The following is a 22042-nucleotide window of genomic DNA, read 5'->3' on the forward strand; positions in this document are numbered from 1 at the left end:
ACTATATTCAATATCCTATGATAAACCACAATGGAAAAGAATTTTTTAAAAGAAATTTTTAATTGATTTACTTTGCTGTACAGTAGTAAATAACACAACACTGTAAACCAACCATACTTCAATTTTTTTTTCCTTTCTTTGTATGAGTGGGAAAAGTATGCTGATATAAAATTTGACAAAATTAAAGTCCTCCAAACTTGTCACAGATCCTGCTAAACTGGCCTGAATTGGACAAAGACTATATAGAAACCAGTCAGATCAAAAGGATTTTAATGGAAATATGGAAGCTAGAAAACCAAATATTGTAATTTCAACATTTATTAAGAAAGTGTTTACTGTTAGTAACCATTTCCGACACTTTCCAAATATTATAGTAAAATTGTCTTAACACACAGGAGCGCAGGAGTAAAAATTCAGTTATGTAAAACGCAGCATTCCATTTCTGCCAAGTTAACCAGAAACACTGTTTTATCAATTTGTATTGTCCTTTTAAAGTGCACATAGGTATACACACGTACACACACACACGGAGCTAAACTTAACCAGACAGTACACTGTAGAGAAAGAGGCCAAATGCTAAGAAAGTCAGCCCATCCCTGCTGATGAGGGACAAATGGGGACGACCAATCCCAGGGGGGTTAAACCAAATTCATGTCATTTAAGACTGCGACACTGCCCATGTTCTACATTTCAAATAATGTTTATGTTTACTTATTTGCTTACATTAAGGTGACTTGCAGGATTCCTCCTCCAAATACATTTTAAATTATTTTCTGGGGAAAATCAGCTCAATAAAAATTTCAAACATGACACATTTACATACTTTTAGTCATTTAGCAAAAAAGTACTGAGCACCTTCACTGAGTTGGAGACTCAGCAATGTATGAAACCCCTTCTCTTAATAAGCTTACATTCCAGTGGACATGAATTTAGGCATGCTCATCGTTGTATTAATATTTTCGTTAAAATCCTGACCATACTCATGTCTTTTCTAAGCCCTAGTACAAGAGCTGATTAAAGTCACTTGCAGTGACTGATATTCAAGTTCCCATGAAATCCCATATGGAACCCTGCTATTTAGATAAGTCTCTGCTGTGCGGTCTCCTGACTACTGTGAATGTTGATGTTGAGCAGAAACATTACATTTTCATGAAAGAAATTCTTTTTCTACTATGAGAACTCGAGTGAGTGGAAATTTTCAGCTCTTGTTTGAGGACTTCAGAACAAAATGGACCACCACATTACAGAACTTCGCTTCTGTAGGGATTCTCTGATGAAGGGTAACCCTTACTATATTCTTCACTTGTATAGAATTTATCACCACTGTGGACTCTTTGATGAATCAGGAGCCCTGAACTCCAACGGAAACCCTTACCGCACGCATCACATTTGTAGGGTTTCTCTCCTGTGTGGACTCTCTGATGAGCCTGGAGGTTTGATCTCTGACTGAAGCCCTTTCCACACACTTCACATTTGTATGGTTTTTCCCCAGTGTGGACTCTGTGATGGGCTTGAAGACTTGAAAACCCACTGAAGCCCTTGCCGCACTGTTCACATTTATAGGGCCTCCCTTCTGTGTGGACCCTCTGATGGGCTTGGAGGCGGGAACTCTCACTGAAACCCTTCGTACACACTGCACATTTGTAGGGTTTCCCTCCGGTGTGGACCCTCCGATGTGCTTCAAGGCGTGAGCTCTGACTAAAGCCCTTCCCACACATCTCACATTTATACGGCTTCACTCTGGTGTGGACTCTCTGGTGGCCTTGAAGATATGCTCTCTGACTGAAGCCCTTCCCACAAACCTCACAGATGTATGGTCTCTCTCCGGTGTGGACACTCTGATGGCTCTGAAGGTAAGACCTCTGACTGAAGCTCTTACCACACTCATCACACTGGTAGGGTTTCTCTCCTGTGTGGACTCTCTGATGGGCCAGAAGAGTTGAGGCCTTGCTGAAGCCCTTCTCACATTCTCCACATTTATAGGGTTTCTCTCCTGTGTGAACCCTCTGATGAATTTGAAGATTAAAGCTCCAACTGAAGCCCTTCCCACACTCCTCACACTTGAATGGTTTTTCTCCCGTGTGGACCCTTTGGTGGCCTTGAAGGTGTGAACTCCGACTGAAGCCCTTCCCACACTCCTCGCACTTGTATGGTTTCTCGCCCGTGTGGACTCTCTGATGCCCTTGAAGGTATGAATTACGACTGAAGCCCTTCCCACAGGCCTCACATTTGTATGGTTTTTCTCCCGTGTGGACTCTCTGATGGGCTTGAAGGTATGAACTCCGACTGAAACCCTTGTCACACGCCTCACACTTATAAGGCTTCTCTCCTGTGTGGACTCTCTGGTGAACATTTAGAACGGATCTGTGACTGAAGCCTTTACCACATGCACTGCATTTGTACGGCTTCTCACCAGCATGGACTCTCTGGTGATCTTTAAGTTTTGAATTCCAGTTGAAGCCATTCCCACATGCTTTGAGAGGTTTTTCTCCAATGTGAATTTTCTGATGGCCTTGAAGATATGAACTTTGGCTGAAGCTGTTACCACATGTGTAATGTTTACAGGGTTGTTCTCTAGTGTGGACTATCTGAAGGTCTTGAAAATGTGAGCCCAGACTGAAGCCATTGGCCTCAGAATTATAGGGAATCTCTTCCATGTGAACTCTGTGCTGAATGTTCAGATCTGAGTTACAAATGAAATGCTTCTCACACTCAACATCTGTGTATCGTTTCTCTTCAGTGTGGATTTTCTGATGGGCTTGAAGACAAGAATTCTCATTAAAGACATTCCCATTCTTCTCAGATTCATGGGATTCCTCCTCAATGTAGATCCTAACAATACTACTAAGGTTTAAGCTATGACTGAAGCCTTTCTCATACATGCTGCATCTATCAGATGTCTCTCCTCTGGGTATAAGTTCATATGTGTTATGAAAGGAGCACTGATTGAGGCTCTCACTGTATTCACATTTAAACGGCTTCTCTTTTGCGTGTCCTTTCTGATGCGACTGCAGATGTAAATTCTCAAAAACACAATGATCTCCTCTACAAACACGCTGATGAATATGAAGAACTGACCTGTAACTACAGTCCTTTTCACTTGGACTGTATGTACGGGGCTTTCCTTCCAAGTCTAATTGCTGATGAACTTCAGAGCTGGACTCATCGCTGAAGGCTTTTCTGTACTCATTACCAGGATAGGGCTTTTGCCCTGTTTGAATATGATTAAGCAATGAAACCTTCATGACATCTTCTCCACAGTCATGGCAGCTAGAGTTTTTTTCTGTTCTGTGTACACCCAGAATGTCACTGTGATGTGAGATCCAACTGATGCTGTCAGATTTACAGAAACCATTTTCCATGGAAACTTGCTGACATTGACACTGATAATTACGTGACTCTGTAAAGTACATTTTCCTCCAAGAATGGTGGGCTCGCCAAGAGGGAAATTCTTGACTTTTTATGTCAATGGAACTGTTTCCTGTGTGAGTCAAGACATAGTTCTCATCTTCAGAAATCTGAATTGGTATTCCTGCCCAAACCTGGCAGGGGGAATCACCTTGTTTTTGCAACGGAGAAATATTCTCTTGGAAGTTTCTCATGGAATCTTGACACCCAGTTAACTTGCCTGCACTTTGTTGCCAGGACTGCCAGGTGGAAAACTCTTTGGGGGAAAAGCAGCTTAATCCCACTTCTTGAATACTTTCCATATTATGTGGACTCTTGGTTCCTATAAGAATAAGGAGATTTTAGACATGTGCGCAATGAATGCTTTTATTCAGAGATTTCAAGATTCTGCACTTAGATCATGACATGAAACTTCAATAACCTGGAGGAAAGTTTGTTACTACCTCTGACAATACTTAGAATATCCTTTTCCTTTGACTACACCAGGAATAGAAGTAGGATCCACAGAATTTGGGCTACGCATATGCCTCAAAATCAGGGCTATGCAATGCAACCTGGACATCAAAGATGGTTTTTGATGGAGGGTCAAAAGGCCTAGTTAAACCATGCATACATTATCATGGGCTGCCTGGAGATTCCAAGGAAAAAACAGAAGGGGGTAGTTTCAAACTGGAAAGAATTTAGTTTCAAGTGGACAAATGTGTTTTGCCCTGATAGTAATTTATCGTTTTTCTCTGGCACTTGGGCATGGTAATGGTTTTTTTTGTTCGTTTGTTTTTAAGAAGATCATGTGTTAAATGCTATGCGGATGAAGGTAAACAGAGACCTTTAATCGATTCTTGAGGTCTTGTATGGCCTAACTCTAATGAGTTCATTTTCATGAGAATAATAAGTTCTCCTATTTCACTGTAAGCCATAATCAGTTTTAACTCCTTTTAAAATATATTTTGCTATTAGCAAGGGCCATGGGGCAGGTGAAATGTGAAACACTGTGACAGAATTGTACAGGCAAGATGGGAATTTGCTCTATGACTCAAGAAACTCAAACCAGGGCTCTGTAACAACCTAGAGGGGTGGGATGGGAAGGGAGGGTCAAGAGGGAAGGGACATAGGTATACCTATGGCTGATTCATCTTTATGTTTGGCAGAAACCAACACTACACTGTAAAGCAAGTATCTTCCAATTAAAAGTAAATAAATCTAATTCAGAAAATAATTGCACAGGCAAGTTTCATGGTCCTTTGAGGCAACTTAAGAAGCAAAATTCAATGAACACTGACTTAGTCATTTTGCTGGAAAAGCACTTTAATGTTTAAGGAATCTGAGGTACTGGAAGAGTTGAAGATGGGCATGTTTGGGTGGAAGTGGCTTGTCTGTTAGTTACTAAAGCTCAGGTTATCAGCAGGCAGCATATCATTCACATCCTAGTGAGAAGTATACTTATTCCCAGAGAACAAGTGGTCCAACAGGGCTGAAGCAATAACACGCACTCTCCTAATACTTGGCAAAACATTAATTCTCTTTCAGTATCCAAAGTGAGGGGAAAAAGACAGTAAAGGGGATTTTTTCTCATAATGTGAATATTACCTTCAAATGCAATAATTCTTCCTTAGCTGCTTGTGCGTTCCTGTCTCTAAACACTGGAGTGTGTTACACACAGGGAAGGGCACTTTGCTGTGTGCACTGTCTCGCCCTCATTGCCTATTGCACTCCTGGTGAAAAGTGGCTGCTCAATAAGCATATGACGAATAGATCACAGCTTGAGTCATTCAGTCACAGAACCGAAAGGGCATGCATGTGTAAGTTACTCTTTATGGGAAAGAAGCTGGTGATGGCAATTTTATTGCACAGCTGAAAGCCTGTATGAGAAGCAGGGTTACACTCAGTTATCACTTGCCAGAGAGAAAAGCAAAGGTCACGAGAATCTTGTGGACTGTGTCTTTTTAATTTTGAAAATAACCTTTGGAATGGTGTAGTTTTTCTCACACAAAATCTTACTCTTAGCCCCACCCTATCCCCAACTTCTAAAAAAAGGAAAAAAATAAAGGGCGACCCTGACGACTGTGTGGCAGCAGGCTCTGGGGCAATGCGTTGGCTGCAGGGCCTACCGCACGTCCACGAGTACTCATCTCAGTACTTAAAAACAAGAATGCTCGGTGACGTCTTTGGTTTCTCAGAAGCAAGGTGCAGTTATTACACTAACATTCTGTCACCTAAAGATGAAATGGAGTTCCCTGGTGGTCCAGTGGCTACGACTCCACGCTCCCAATGCAGGGGGCCTGGGTTCCATCCCTGGTGAGGGAACTAGATCCCACATGCTGCAACTAAGACCCAGTACAGTCCAAAATAAAGCTATATATATATAGCTAAATGCTGCATGTTATAGCCACATACTGGATTATGTAGCAATGATTTTTTTTTTTTGCAATGATTTTTTGAAAAAAAAAAAAAAAGAGTTATAATCTCAGATTGGGAGGGATTTCCCCAAGGTACCATGAAGGTGAAAAATTAGTACTTTAAAAATAAGAATATATATTTTCAAAATTTTGCATGAATATAAGGTATAAACATGTTAATATATGGAAATACTAAAAAGGTACTTCAAAATATGACATTACATTCCCACTGATACTATCAGACAGGGGGACTAGCACACTATGGCCCTAGCTCTGTTTTTGTATAGCCTAGGAACAAGAATAGATTTTACATTTTTTAAACTGGTGTAAGAAAAAACATTTGGTCTCTCTGACAGAGATCAAATATGGTCAGCAAAACCTAAAATATTTACCATCTGGCCCTTCAGAGAAAAAGTTTGCTGACACTTTCTCTAAAGAGTATGTTGCCTATATGACCTTGAACCTGAACTGAAACAAGAACAGAAAAATCATAGAAGTGAAGTAATTTGTTTTGAAATTTTCTGCTGACTCTCATTCCCACCCAGGAGCATTCTCCGCAGAGCTGTGACCATGGCTTTTGACATCAGAGTCTGAGGACTCAAGAAACATTACTAAAAATGTTTGGACTCACATAAATGTCCAGCTTGGAAGTTCTACTTCAAAAAGAAAATTATATGCCAGTACCCCCAGTGGACATGATGCAAAAATCCTCAACAAAATATTCTGAATTCAACAGCACATTAAAAGATTATACAAGACAACCACATGGGACTCATTCTAGGGATGCAAGGATGGTTCAACATCTTCAAATCACTACACGTGACACCCAATATTAACAAAATGAAGGGTAAAAATCATATGATCAAAAGCAACAAAAGCAAAAATAAACAAGTGGGACTACATCAAACTAAGAAGCTTCTGCACAGCAAAGGAAACCAACAGCAAAATGAAAAGGCAAACTTACTGAATGGGAGAAAATATTTGTAAATCATATATTTGATAAGGGCTTAATACCCAAACTACATAGAGAACTCATACAATTCAGTAGCAAAAAACAAACTATTCAATTAAAAAAAAGTGGGCAGAAGACCTGAATAGTCATTTTCCCAAAGAAGACACACAGATGGCCAACAGGTTCATAAAAAGATGCTCAACAACATTAATCCCCAGGGAAATACAAATCAAAATTACAGTGAGCTACCAACTCCCATCTGTTAGAATGGCTATTATCAAAAAGATGTGCATGTGTGCTCAGCCGCTTCAGTCGTGTCTGACTCTTTGCGACCCTACGGACCGTGGCTCTAAGACAAGAGATGACAAATGCTGGCAAGAATGTAGAGAAAAGGGTTTTGGGAACCCTTGTACACTGCCGGTGGGAATATAAGTCAGTGCAGCCACTATGGAAGTCATTATGGAGGTTCCTCAAAAAATTAAAAATAGAATTATCATATGATTCAGCAATTCTACTTCTAGGTATTTATCTGAAGAAAAAGAAAACACTAACTTAAAAAAATACAGCCCATAGGGCTGCAAAGAATCAGACATGACTAAACAACAACAAATGTACACTGTACATGTACACTGCAGAATTATTTACAACAGTCAAGATAAGGGAACAATCTTAGTGTCCACTGATGGATAAATGGATAAAGAAAATTCAACCATAAATAAAAATGAAACCTTGCCATTTGCAACAATACAGGTAGACCTTGGAGGTATTTAAAGACAAATCCTGCTTGATCTCTATTATATGTGGAATCTAAAACCACTCCCCAACATACAAACACACCAACCAAGCTCACAGATAACAGAAAACAGATGGTTGGTTGTGAGAGGCAGCAGTTTGGGGATGGGAGAAATAGGTGAACTGATTTTTTTTAATTTAAATAAATTGAATAAAATTAAAAAAAAAAAAGAAAACTGTAGCTAGGTCAAGAGACTGCTACATATTAGAGGATGGGAGAGTAAGAAGTAAGAACAGAATGAGAAGATAAAGAACTGGGCATTTGAATGAGGAAGTTAATGCAAGAGTGTCTCATCTGAAATGGCTGCATGAGAGGGCAGATTATCCTTCAGCACTGATCATTTCTGATATTTCTTTTAGTTGCCTGGCTATTCTTAACCTTTTAGGAATAATGAGTACCTATCCATGAATACTAAAGGACACCTAAACAGAATCAGGACAGGTGTTCATCCGATGACAAACGACACTCTGGAGCATCTCTCTATCACATGGTTTACTCTACACCTGTTAGCGGCCTCAGGGAGCACTGAAGACAGTGAAGACCGTGCATGTATTAACCGACTCACTCATTCAAGGCACAGAGCAAAGCAAGCCAAGTAACCTGAAGCAGAAGCACCACTGAGACAGGTCTGATGGGCAGCAACTGGGCCAGTGCAGCTGGGACAGAAGGAATGAGCTAGAATAGGAGAAGCTAGAGCAGTGAGGGTACCGACACCTCAGGGCCTGACACCTGCTGACTCGTGTCCTGGGAGGGGTCCTCTGGCTGCTGGGTGACTGCGGGATGGTTCTCACCTGAACACCCACCTCTCTGGGTCTCCATCATCAAAAGCTCTTCTCTCTCCAGCTGGAATATAAGCTCTGGTTTGAAGGGCTGATTTCCTGTAAAAAAGGAGAGAAGAGCGAAAGTATTCAATTTTGACTAAGTCTAACTTGTGGTTTTTTGTTTTTTTCCCCTCCTGAATCATATTTTTGTTTTTGGGGTTTTTTTATCTTCTGAATCATGTTTTTGGTGTCATATCTAAGAAATCTTTGCCTAACCTAATGTCATGAAAATTTTCTCCTGTGTTTCCATCTACAAGTTTCACACTTCTACATTTTACATTAGGCCCTTCATCCACTTTGAGTTAATCTTTCATTTTGTAGGTGTGAAGCATGCAAATATATGCATACGGAAGTCTTAAGTGTTTCAGCACCATCTGTTGAAACAATACTTTCTCCAGTGAATTGCCTTGGCACCTGCAGTACATATAAAATAGTCTCAGAGTTGCGAATCCATTCACTGCAGTAAACAAATCCACTAAGAAGTGTTGAGGATTGCAATTCATTCTTGCATCCTCCTCCCACTAGACCTAAAACTAAAGGTATATAGAGTTATAGACTGTATTCCTTAGCTACTTCCATGAATCCTTTCTCTGTTCACTGTGGTTAAGGTATTCCTTTCAAACACAATTCATTTTTCTTTTCGATGACCATCCCTTCACATTCTTATTTATTTTTTAGAATGCGTTGAACTAAATATTTTCTTAAAAGACTTTTTTGCTGTGGATCATTTTTTAAAAGTCTTTATTGAATTTGTTACAGTATTGCTTGTTTTATGTTTTGTTTTTTTGGCTGCGAGGCATGTGGGATCTTAATTCCCCAACCAGGGATTGAACCTACACCTTTTGCACTGGAAGGTGGAGTCTTAACCACTGGACCACCAGGGAAGTCCCCTAACATATTTTCAAAAGTCCAAACTAGACAAAAAGGTATTATTCAGACAAGAGTGACTCTCTCAAACATCCCTTCCACACTACCACAACTCACCATTGACAAAAAACTAAATTCATGATTTCCTGATTAATCCTTGTGTTGCTTACATATATTTACTTATTTTCCCTTTTTTCCCCTTACACAAACAGGTATACTATTAATGCTCTTTTGTACTTGGTTATCTTCAGGGAAAATTCCTACAAGTGAGTTGCTGAGAACATGTAAATCCATAGTTCTGTTAGGCACTATCAAATTCTTCTCCATAGGGGAGGTATCGTGTTGCATTCCCACTGTCAAAACATGAAAGTGCTTTACTCCCCACAACTTTGCCCCCCCCCAAAGTAGTGTTAAGTTTCTGAATTCTGGGGGACTTCCCTAGCGGTCCAGTGGTTAAGACTTGGTGCTTGGGGCCTGGGTTCAATCCCTGGTTGGGGAATAAAGATCCCATAACCTTCATGAGACAGCCAAAAAAAAGTTTTTGAATTTTTTGCAAACCTCATGAATGAAAAATGGCGTTTCAGTGTAATTTGATTTTGCACCCCTCTTACTTTGAAAGAAACTGAATAAATATTCATATGTATAGATATTTATATATATACACGTAGGTATATGAATATAGGTGTACACATCCAGACACACCCCTAATCCTAGCTCTAAGCCCTGAGACCAGGAAACAAAGATACCACAGTGGCAAGGACAATTCCTAGCATCCAAGGCCTATTCTGTAAGCTTTCCACACAATAGTGTAGCCTTGAGTGTAACAGCTTTTAATGAGTCCTCAGAGTCCTCCAGCAAATTATTTGGGCTCTGGGCACCCCCAGCTTGCCACTGGTGTCAGAGTGTAGTCCTGGGGATCTTGAACTTGGCCTGCACACAGAAGCATTTAGGGATATTAGGGCCATGTCATGTGTAAATTACCCTCAAATGGTTCAGAGAAAAATTATGCATATGAGAAAGAAAAGAGCATTCACATAAATGATAAAGTAAATGGGGTGAAATATTACTCTAGGTGTGTGTGCTGCGCTCAGTCATGTCTGACTCTTTGTGATCCATGGACTGTAGCCCGCCAGGCTCCTCTGTCCATGGGATTTTTCAGGCAAGAATACAGGAGTGGGTTGCCATTTCCTCCTCCAGGGGATCTTCCCGACTCAGGGATCGAACTTAACCACCTGTGTCTCCTGCATTATAGGCATAGGTAAAAGCGATAGGGGTATTCTTGTTCTATACTTTTACAAATTTTCTGTATGTTTGAAGACAGATATGTCACTAAAGCAGAAAAACCAAAATACTTCTGAAAAACCACAGCTACAGCTACTGGCACCATGAAAATCCGAAAAGCTGCAGCAACTCAACTTCATGGGGCAGGACCACAAGCTCCCCATTCATATTAATAGTTCAAGGGACATATTCTTTTCCTGGACAGAAACTCACTGTCTCTGTCTCTGGGAATACTAGGACTTGTAGCTACCTAAGCTGAGAGGACGATTTTAGGAGTTCCAGAGCTTCAAATGACTGCCCACAAAGGTCTCCCAGGAGGCTGATACTGAGTCCCCGAGGCGCTGTGCTCACCCACTGAGAGCAGGTTCCGGAAGTTCTCCAGCATCACTTCCTGGTACAGCTTCCTCTGAGCCGAGTCCAGCAGCCCCAGCTCCTCCTCGGTGAAGACCACGGCCACGTCCTTGAAGGACACTGGCTCCTATAACACCACACACACACACACACACACAATGTTTATGGAAGAGGGGCAGCCCCGAGAAAGTGTCAAGGACGGGAGGTGGTTCCGGATTCCCAAGGACCGAGTCACATTTCAGCAGCTGCCTTCTGTTTGCCTTTCACAAGGCTGATTCCATCCACCAGAAAGGCTGCAGGAAAAGGAATCCTTGCACTTTAAACGGCTGCCCTTTGTTAGTACCCCTGTAGTAAGTCCCTGGAGCTCTGCTGCATTGTGTGGGCTGCTAGAAAAGCTTTAGTTCCAACAGTGTGCGAAGGAGTCTGTTTTCCCTCTTTTTATACATATATACCACTTATTTGATGTGCCAGACTTACAGGGCATGAGTCACCCTTCCTATTCAAGCATGGAGCCCCTGTTCTGTGCCCCGATCCAGATGTGCAGCACTTATGGACACAGCTCTGGGGCCTTACTCTGCTGTGGGGCCCTGGACCCAGTCCTCATCCTCTCTTCATTTGCAGGCTGGTAACTGTACCTCAGGGTACTGGTGATAATAAAATGAGTGACCATAGGTAAAACCCTTAGGAACAGTGCCTGGTACATAGTATGTACCCAGTGTGTGCACGCTAAGTCGCTTCAGTTGTGTCTGGCTCTTTGTGACACTATGGACTGTAGCCCACTAGGCTCTTCTGTCTGAGGCTTTTCTGTCTCCAGGCGAGAATACTGGAGTGGGTTGCCATGACCTCCAGATCTTCCGAAGCCAGGGATCGAAACCGTGTCTCTTTACATCTCCTACGTTAGCAGGCAGATGGGCTCCTTACTGCTACAGTCACCTGAGGAGCCCAAGTATCTAATAAATGCTAACTATTATTGTGACTACTATTACCATTATCATTGCTGACATTCCACTTCACCGCTACACAGTAATTCAAGGAACTGATGGTTGAGAATATAGTGAACTGATACAAATAATGCATGCTTACTTAGTTTTAGAGTATATATTATTAACAATGTTGCAAGATTGTTTCCATATAGACCTTAGTCCCTAGAACTCTGCTGGTTATCTCCTGAAGATAAATTACAAAAACTAGAAAAGGTAATGTTGAAGAACAACAAACTTTAAAGTTTTGAGACCATAATGGCAGGTGTTTCCTCCAAAAAGATTTTTCTTAGTTTATTCTGCTTCCAAGAAAGTATAAATTCCTAAGCCTCCATACCTTGGCCAACAATGGACATGAATACTTAAAAGCAAAATCAAAAAAACTTTGATAATCCCAGAAGTCAATTTGAGAAGCCAAAATTAGTTATCTCAAAAAACTTTCACAAAATTGATAAGTAATGAAGATTACTCTCTTTTCGTATGTTTGCTGGTCATCTCTGTTTCGTGTTTTGTAATAACATTCATTCACCTGGGGACAGTAAGGCCTTTTCTTCCATATACGATATAAAGACTTTTCTTCCTACCTTGTTATCTGTCTTTTAATTTTTTTGCTATAGGGAAATTTAAAATTTCTATATGAAGGCCTGCTCAACAGTGCATTTGTTCCGGCTGGAGCGTCAAACATCACAACTTTAAGTCTTGGTCTCTGAGTGAGAACTCTGGTTTGGTTTGTTTTTTTGTTTTCGTTCTGTGTCTCTTTCCACCCCAACAGAATGCTTGATACTCTTGGTCCAGAAAGACTGTGGAATTGACCAGACACATGCCTACTGTAGAAACCTGAACAGGACCTGAACTTACATGAACCTCTTATTTTCATGTTGATGGTGAAGATGATTCAGTCCCTCTCAGAGCAGTGAATAGAGTTACAGATGGAAAGTGCCTGTGTCTTTTTTTTGGAGTATAGTTGCTTTACAAGTGATAGTTTCTGCTGTACAGTGTCTGTATGACTTACAATATGTCTAACATTTTAAAAATAAATGAATTTTATATACATTTATTTTTATTTAATTTTTAAGATTAAATATAGGGAAAATGATTCTGTTGTGTAAAACTGTGAAAATCATCAAGATGTTAAAGGTTGTAGATGAGGACTACTTTTCTAAAAAGGAGGAGAGTGTATAATAGTTCATTGAAATAATATTAGATGACAAAAATTGAGTGCTATAATCTTAAGTGAAAAAAAGACAATTCAAAACTGTATCTATTATTGCAAGTCTAGTTATGAATGCACATGAAAAATAAACATAAAAAAACAAGTGATGTAGGCAGGGTAATAATATGTGGGCCTGCCCATTTTAAAAATTTCTATTCTCTTTTACACTATTAGTTGTGAAACAAAATGGCAATATATAAAAAGTGAGAAAGAAAATTTAAAAAAAAAGTGAACCAATAGAGCATGACACACAAATGGTATTAAATGTCTGCTGTCATTCTTTACTCTGGCAAGGGAGAAAAATAAGGTATCCACTGAGAAATGAAATTACCTGTTAAGTGACAGAAATAAAAAATCCAACTCACCTGGAACTTCATCATCTTCTTGTCCTTTTCCTGGGGAGAGGCAGAGACCTAAAGAGACACAAAACAAGAGGGAAGCCATGAGAGAGGGGGAAACGCATCTCTGTGCAAATCCGAAAAAGGTGTCCCTTCTCCTGGGCAGATGCAGCCACATACACCTTCACAGGCAGGGTGTGGGCTGGGGTGTAACCATCCATGACCCGGCAGGATGCCCACAAGTGAGGGGCAGTCTGCACCACCACACCCTGCAGCCCTCACACAGCTCGAGCCTCCCCAGATATGCACTGTGAACCTGGGGAACATGGGAAAGGAGACAGGGTTAAGTGGGGGAGGAGAGGTGCTTGTTAAAAGTACCTCTGGGGACAATGAGCTTTTAAAACCTCTAATTGCTATAGATTTGCTGCACATTTGCTCTATATTCCTTGTGTGTGTGCTAAGTCATGTCTGACTCCTGGTGACCCAGTGCACTGTAGCCCACCAGGCTCCTCTGTCCGTGGAATTTTCCAGGCAAGAATGCTGGAGTGGGTTGCCATTTCCTTCCCAACCCAGGGATCAAACCCACATCTCTTGCATCTCCTGCATTAGCAGGCAGATTCTTTACCTCTGCACCACCTGGAAATTGCTCTATATTGGCACTGTTAAAGATTTGCTATAGGTTTTTTAACCATGGTTAAATTAACTAACCTCTCTAGGCTTACTTCTGCAAGCTGCAACACTAGGATTGTAATAGTACAAATACCGTAAGAATGCTGTGAGGATACATGGTTGAGTAGTGGAAAACTGTTGTAACTATAGCAGTGTTTTATATTAATATCTGGTAGCTTCAGAGAAGCAGGTACTATTTTGCAATATAAAACAGTCCTTACAAATGGTGGTTGTAAGAAAATCTGAGCAGCAGAGATTATGGCTTCTCACTTAATAATTTGTTGCCCTGATACTATTGCGGGTGGCCAAAAGGTTCATTCGGGTTTTCTGTACCATATTAGGGAAGAACCCAAAAGAACTTTTTCACCAACCCAATAATGTTCATTTAGACTTTGAGACCACCCTTCTGAGAAGTTTAATGGCTGGTGAATGTTCCTCCTGAAGCCGGAGGAGATTCCAGTGGTACACCCCTCTTCCCACGTGGATATGATAAAGATTATAGAAGCCCGTGATGATACTGTATCTATGTGAAGCACTGGCTCTGTGCTTGACCTGTGGGAGGATCTGGAAACCACGAGTTTGACTTCTTGGGTTCTTCCTCAAGGTTATTTACCATTCTCAACCGTCATTTACTGTTATTTATCTTCTTTACTATTCCCAAGCAACTTCCAAGTCATCTGTGCAAGAAAAAGAACTCAAAAGAAGGGGGAGGGGGCTAATCACAGGCTTTGTGGCCACATAGTGTCTCCGTGGAATAAAGTTCCTTTTGTTCCTTTTACAACCTTTAAATGTAAAAACCATTCTCAGCTGGAGAGGGAGAGGAGCTTTACAAAAATAAGCCATGGGCAGTAGTTTGCCCACCTGCATCCTCCACCCTCTTGGGTTTTTTATTTTTTTAAGTCTTTATTGAATTTGTTACAATACTGCTTCCATTTTGTGTTTTCTTGGCCTAGGAGGCATGTGGGATGTCAGTTCCTCCACCAGGGACTGAACCTGCACTCCCTGCATTGGAAGGGGAAGATGTAACACTGGACTGCCAGGGAAGTCCTAGTTCTCTTAGCTTTTAACACTCAGCTGCTCCAGGATACCTTTTAACAAGTAACTGATTGCAGTCTTATTAATTCCTAAAACCCAGTTTGCCAGTCTAATAAAAGCAATGCTTTGTCCAAGTAGGTGATGAGGCAGGGTGGGAGAGGTGTCAGTCCCTGGGTTGGGAAAATCCCCCGGAGGAGGGCATGGCAACCCACTCCAGTATTCTTGCCTGGAGAATCCCGTAGACAGAGGAGCCTGGTGGGCTACAGTCCATAAGGGTTGCAAAGAGTCAAACAGGACTGAGCATGTATGTAGCAAAGTAAAGTTTTGCAAGTTAATCAACCCCTCAATGCCTCTGTTTCTTCATCTGTAAAATGTAAATAAAAACAGGAAGGATTCTGTAGCAGTCCAGTGGTTAGGAATCCCCGCTTTCACTGTCCAGGGTGCTGGTTCAATCCCTTGCTGAGGAACTAAGATGCCACGGGCAGCACAACATGGCCCAAAATATATTTTTTTAATGGAAATAAAAATAGGTTTATCATGAAGAATACATGAGTTAATGCATCATAGCATTAGAAATCCAATGAAGCTCATAATGCGCACCCAATAAAGATTAGCTATTATTAGTGTCATCCTCATTGTCACCATAAAATATACAAAAGCCACACATTAGCCCGTTTGTTTCTAAGTATATTTATTTTAGATAGTAATTATCAGTAGGTGTACATCACCTTTTGAATATTCCTAAAAAGTTGGTGGCTTCAGCATCCCAGCAAAACTGACTGCAATATGAAATGTGTATGAAAGTAAACTCACTTCAGTGACAACTAACTTTGAGTCACAAGTAGTACCAAGTGACTTTATCAATTTCCACTGCTGTCGAAAGTTAAAACAAGGAATATCTTCATTCCTGCACAATCTTTTAGTGTGATGTAATGGCCAAAACTCACAGGATTTACACTAAAAGTAATTCTACTGTATGTAGGTTAAACAGTAAATATTAAAAATTGAATGAAGCTGTTCAGCAAGCACTTTGCCAACCTTAAATAAAGATCACCTGGGGTTCCTATTAAAAGGAAGCACCTTGGTCCCACCCCTACCTACCAAATTCTAACTAAATTGGTATGAAACTGGATCCTAGGACTTGCCTCTATATAGAGCTCCCAGGTGATAATGGTGCTTGAAAGATGCCAGAGAAGAACAATGCATTGCCTACAGGGGTACAGTGATTCAAACGGTTCCAGATTTTTCATTAGAAGTCACAAGGCCAGAAGGAAATAGCGCAATACTTTTAAAGGAGGGAAAGAAAAGAACTGTCAAAGCAGAGTTGTATACTAAAGACAACAGTTTAGAAAAATATTTAGGGATGAAGTTTCGTGAAAATGTTCTCAGATAACTCAGAATTCATAGGGAACCGACTTGCCTTAAAAAGATTGGTAAAGGAAAACTTTCAAAGGCAACAAGGGAAAAAAACTGTATCATCAGGAAGGAGTCACAGAACAGCAAATATCTGGGAAAACTTGATAGATGATTTATCTCTTGAGTCCTTTAAAATATATTTTGCCATTGGAAGCAAAAATTATAACACTGACAGGGTTTTCAAAGTATATATTGGGTTGGCCAAAAAGTTTGTTCTGATTTGTCTGTAAGAGTTTTTTATATGACAACTAGAACATAAACATAATGCATTATTTTTCTCTGGGTAATGCTTTGTAGTTTCTTTGTCTTTAGTTTTGAGTTTATCCTGTTTGGGATGTGCTCAACTTCTTAAAAGAAAACTTGTAGGTTACACTTAAGATACTAGAGAAGAGAAGCAAAATAAACCCAAGTCAAGCAAACAAAAGGAAAAAATAAAGGTAAATGCAGAAATCAATGAAACTGAAAACAGATGTGTAATAGCCAAGTCAATGAAACCAAAAATATTCATTTTTTTCTCTTACTGTAACAAAAACTCTAGCAAGAACAGCAAAGAATAAAACAGAGATTAAAAAAAGGTTACCAATATTAGGAATGAAAGAGTATACATATCATGACTTCTAGAAGAAAACATAAGAGAAACTCTTCCTGACTTCAAGTTAGGCAGAGTTCTCAGATGTGAAAAGCACAACTCATAAAACACTACTAAATCAGACTTGATCAAAATTAAAACTTTTGCTCTGTAAAATAACACTTTCAGAGGATGAAAAGACAAGCCAGTCTGAGAAAAAATATTTGCAAATGACATCTGACAAAGAACTTATATTTAGAATACATGAATAACTCTCAAACATCAATAGTAAGGAAAATACAACTCAGTTAATCAATTGAAAACTTAGCAAAACATATAAAGTGAAGAAGATAAATAAGTTGAAGAAAAGATGTATCTGCTCTACATTATTAGGCATTAGGGAAATGTAAATTAAAGTCACAATAAGATCACAACACAGGTCTATCATAATAAAGGTTTTTAAAAAACCAACAGAAAATGCTGACAAGGATGTGAAGCACCTGGAACTGCCGTACATCATTAATGGGAACGCAAAACAGCAGATATCATGAGAACAGTTTGGCTGCTTCTTACAAAGTTATACATACATTTTCTATATGACCCATTCCTGGTTATAAATTTTAGAGAAATAAGCAAACAAAACAAAACGAAACCTTGTACACAAGTGTTTATAACAGCTTATTCCTAACTACCAAAAGCTGGGTTGCTCAGCTGGTAAAAAATCCGCCTACAATGCAGGTGACCTCGGTTCAATTCCTGGATCAGAAGTTCCCCTGGAGAAGGGACAGGCTACCCAGACCAGTATTCTTGGGCTTCCCTGGTGGCTCAGACAGTAAAGAATCTGCCTGCAATGCGGCAGACCTGGGTTTGATCCCTGGGTTGGGATGATTCCCTGGAGAAGGGCATGGCAACCCACTGCAGTATTCTTGCCTGGAGAATCCCCATGGACAGAGAGGCCTGGTGGGCTACAGTCGACAGGGTCACAAAGAGTCGGACATGACTGATCGACTAAGCACAGCACAAAAACATTCCAAATTTTCTTCAACAGGTGAATAAACTAGTATAACCATAAACGTAATATTAACCAGCAACAAAAACAAAGTACTGATACACACAACTTGGATGAATGTAAAAGGCATTATGCTGGAAATGGTTCTCAGAACTCTCTGAGATGCTGTTCCCGGGTTATAACCCTCAATCTGGCACAAATAAAATTTTCCATTAAAAAAAAAAAGGCATTATCTGAGTGAAAGATACCAACCTTAAAGGGTTACACATGGTACAAGTTCATTTAAATGGCATTCTCAAAAAGATGAAACTACAGGGTTATAGTGGTTTCCAGTGCTTATAGACACAGCGAGGGGTGATTATAAAGGAAAAATAGGTTTTTTTTGTTGGGGGGGTGATGGCACTGTTCTGTAGTTGATGATGGGGGTGATTATACAAATCTATACCTGTGGCAAAATTAACAGAATTGTACCCCTGAAAGGGAAAAATAGTCAACTGTATGATGACTGTTTTTAAAAAACCTGCCTCTCATCTGTAAAATGAGGGTAACTGTAGAGACATAAGGTAATATCTGTAAGTCACTGGAAACACTACCTAGTCATAAAACACAATCTATAAATGTTTGCTATCATCATTTTGCTTGTTTTATATCATGAAAAGAATTGTTCAGAAACATTTCAATAATCTGAAATAAATGGTGGACTCTAACTCGCCAATATTAAAGGTGATTAAGGAGTATCCCCATGGATTATTTCTTTTCTGTTTCGTCACCTAATTCCAATTCCAATTTCAGGAATTTTGCACTGCAAATCCTTGGTGCTGACAGTCTGTTGAGTGGCTACTCTAACCCCAAATCTTTGTCAATCTTGCCCTGTGTGCTGGGCACACAGAGAAAAATATCACATGGTCCCAGGAAAAGAAGAATTTTCAGTGTACAAAGAGTGGTCCAATGGTTAAGACTCCGCGTTTCCAATGCATGGGACCCGGATTTGATCTCTGGTGGGAGGACTAAGGTCCCACACGCTGCGGGGCAACTACTGAGCCTGTCCATTCTGTGGCCCGTGTGACACAGCTAGAGAGAACCCCAGCCCCACAACAAAAGATCCCGTGTGCTGCAATGAAGATCCTGAGTGCCACAACTAAGACCCAATGCAGCCAAATAAATAAATATTTTTTAAAAAGAAGAAGAAACAAAGAGCCCTAAGACATGGGTAAGTCAAACTGTACAGCAGAAGACAAATGTCATCACCATCACTCTCCAAAGTGCAATGCTCTTATGTCCCCTCGATTTCTCAGAAGAATGTCATTTCCCAAGCTGCAAAAATAAAAACATTAAAGTAGCTGCTAACATCTCCCTTTCTTGGTCTTGCACATAAACAATGTGTCGTAATCAATTTTTGGCAGTTATAATCATAAATCGATCACTATTGTACTGACTCAGTGTTGGAGACTTGCTTTAAAATACTGAACAACAACAACAAAAAAAATTGGGTGGGAGAATGTGTTGATACAAGACTGACAAATGATAACAAGGGTTGAATATGGGTGATGGTTCTCTAGGGGTTCATTATTTTATTCTTATTACATTAGGCTCTGCTTGTAAATTTCCATTGTAAAAATTTAACAGGGAAATAAAATCTGTCATACCTATTTTGTAAAACTTAAGTAAAAATCCAAAAATAAATATACAGAACAGGAAAATATTAAAATATTACTGTTGTTATCTCTATATCCTGTACTACATCCTTATACTCCATGTAGTTCCTTAATTCTCTATAATATGCAAGCATTATTTTATAATTAAAATATGAGCTATAATATTATTTCAAATAAAACACAAATAAACTGCAGATGACTGAAAACGTATCATGAAAAACTCAAAACGTTCATGGCCCCCTACAAAAATCCAAACATGCCTTCTCAGTGTGACATTAAACATATTAAGAACCAGAGCAGCATATTGAAACTTGCTGCTGTTCAGTCGCTCAGTCATGTGCGACTCTTTGCGATCCCATGGGCTGCAGCATGCCAGACCTCCCTGTCCTTCATTATCTCCTGGGATTTGCTCAAACTCATGTCGGTTGAGTCGATGATGCCATCCAACCATCTCATACTCTGTCGCTTCCTTCTCTTCCTGCCCTCAATCTTTCCCAGCATCAGGGTCTTGAAACTACCTACATTCTAACCCCAACTAAGCCTCTTCCTGTGTGGTCTAGAATAAACAGCTCATGCTCAGGACTTCCCGGTAGTCTGGGGCTAAGACTCCGTGCTTCCAACACAGGGGCACGGATTCAATCCCTGATCAGGGACCTAAATCCCACATGCCACAACTAAGACCCGGCACAGCCAAATTAACTAAATTACTTAATATTCTCCGTGTCTGTTTCCTCATCTTTAACATGAGAATAACAGTATCCCCTCTTGTAAGGATTAAGTACATTCATTCATATAAAGCTCTGAGAATAATGTTTAAATACTGTCATTATTAGCTTCCCAGGTGGCTCAGTGGTAAAGAATCCCCCTGCCAATGCAGAAGACACAAGAGACGGGGTTTCGATCCTTGGGTCTGGAAGATCCCCTGGAGGAGGAAATGTCAACCCACTCCAATATTCTTGCCTGAAAAATTCCACGGACAGAGCAGACTGGCGGGCTACAGGCTTTGGGGTCGCAAACCGTCAGACATGACTGAGCATGCAAGTACAGGCTGTAATTATTAACTATTCCCAAGCACTCCCCCATCCCTTTTTAGTATTTATTTAACAAATATCAGGGCATCTTTGTAGCAGAAGAATCTGTCCATGAGTGACATGAATGTCTTCTCCCTTGTGAAGAGATGACATAAGAGGAAGAAGGATGCTAAGTCCCACTCAGGTGAGGCTCTGCTGTCTGGGGCCAAAGGGTCATTCCCTTCTCAGTGCAGCCTTTTTCAAGAAGTCGAGGCGTGAAGCAGAAAGGAAGCTGAGAGAAATCAGAACTCACAACAACATTCCCGTATAAATCTCAGTGCGCATCCCAGACTACAGTCAGAAGTGACCCTCTCCAAAAATTTAAATTTAAATTTAAAAAATCATTACGAATCTGGGTACAGCCCTGACTCCTTCAGGGATCTGAAAAGGACCAGGAACCCTACAGCAAGAGCTCTGACCCCAACCCGGGTTCACAGAAGCCTTTAGGGAACCAAGCACTTCTCGGAAAATTAAAAAAATACTAGTAACAAGAGACCTTGTGATTTTTAACCACAGGGTAGCCTCTGTTCTAAGTCTTTTCCTATGCATTCTCATTTAATTCTCAAACTACCCCTATTAGGTTGACACTGCGGCTTCCCATGTGGCTCAGTGATAAAGAATCCGCCTGCCAAGGCAGGAGACGCAAGAGACGCGGGTTAGATCCCAGGGTCGGGAAGATCCCCTGGAGGACGTCACGGCAACCCACTCCAGCATTCTCACCTGGAGAACTCCATGGACAGGGGAGGCTGCCGGGCTGTAGTTCATGGGGTCGCAAAGAGCTGGACACGACTGAGCACACGTACACACGTAGACACTAATGCCAACTTTAAAGAAGAGGAAACAGGCAGAGACGTTGAGATTCTCGTGGAATACACTGTTAGGAAGCGTCATCACGGGCTGGTGGTCAGGAAATGGGTTGGGAAAGTACAGAACCCAGGAGACAAACGAAACCCAGCGACACAGGGCCCTGGCCGGGGCCCCTAAACGGGGGGATGCACTGACAGTCCCGCGCTCCAGGAGGCTTATTCAAAGGGAGCACCATCCCCGCGGCGCCGCAGGCGGTTCCTTCCAGCAGGCCGAGGGCCAGGTCGCTGCTGGCCCACAACAAAGCGAAGGAAGGTCACTGTGGACGCGGAGAGAGGGGACCGGCAAACGGAGGGCTCACCTTTCCGAGAGGAACGAAGGCCGCGGCCTCGCGTACCTGAGCCGGAAGCGACTCT

General features: G+C 40.9%; 1 protein-coding gene across 5 annotated transcripts; it reads right to left on the bottom strand.

Annotated features, from left to right (window-relative positions):
* Positions 1-22040, bottom strand: LOC133054498 (zinc finger protein 112-like). 5 transcript variants are annotated; one of them, XM_061139542.1, is made up of 6 exons: positions 21988-22023; positions 21543-21646; positions 13428-13475; positions 10870-10996; positions 8341-8427; positions 2-3730 (listed from the first exon to the last, which is right to left on the bottom strand). In XM_061139542.1, the coding sequence occupies exons 2-6, from the start codon at positions 21585-21587 to the stop codon at positions 1242-1244; spliced, it is 2796 nt and encodes a 931-aa protein (XP_060995525.1). In that variant the 5' UTR covers positions 21588-21646; positions 21988-22023; the 3' UTR covers positions 2-1241. The 5 variants fall into 5 exon arrangements, with proteins under 5 accessions (XP_060995524.1, XP_060995523.1, XP_060995525.1 ...); XM_061139541.1 differs by lacking the exon at positions 21988-22023 and having other exon boundaries at positions 1-3730; positions 8353-8427; positions 21543-21975; XM_061139540.1 differs by lacking the exon at positions 21988-22023 and having other exon boundaries at positions 1-3730; positions 21543-21975.
* Between the last annotated feature and the right edge of the window lie 2 nt (positions 22041-22042).

Source organism: Dama dama, chromosome 4 (assembly GCF_033118175.1).
Source record: "Dama dama isolate Ldn47 chromosome 4, ASM3311817v1, whole genome shotgun sequence".
Classification (NCBI taxonomy): Eukaryota; Metazoa; Chordata; class Mammalia; order Artiodactyla; family Cervidae; genus Dama; species Dama dama.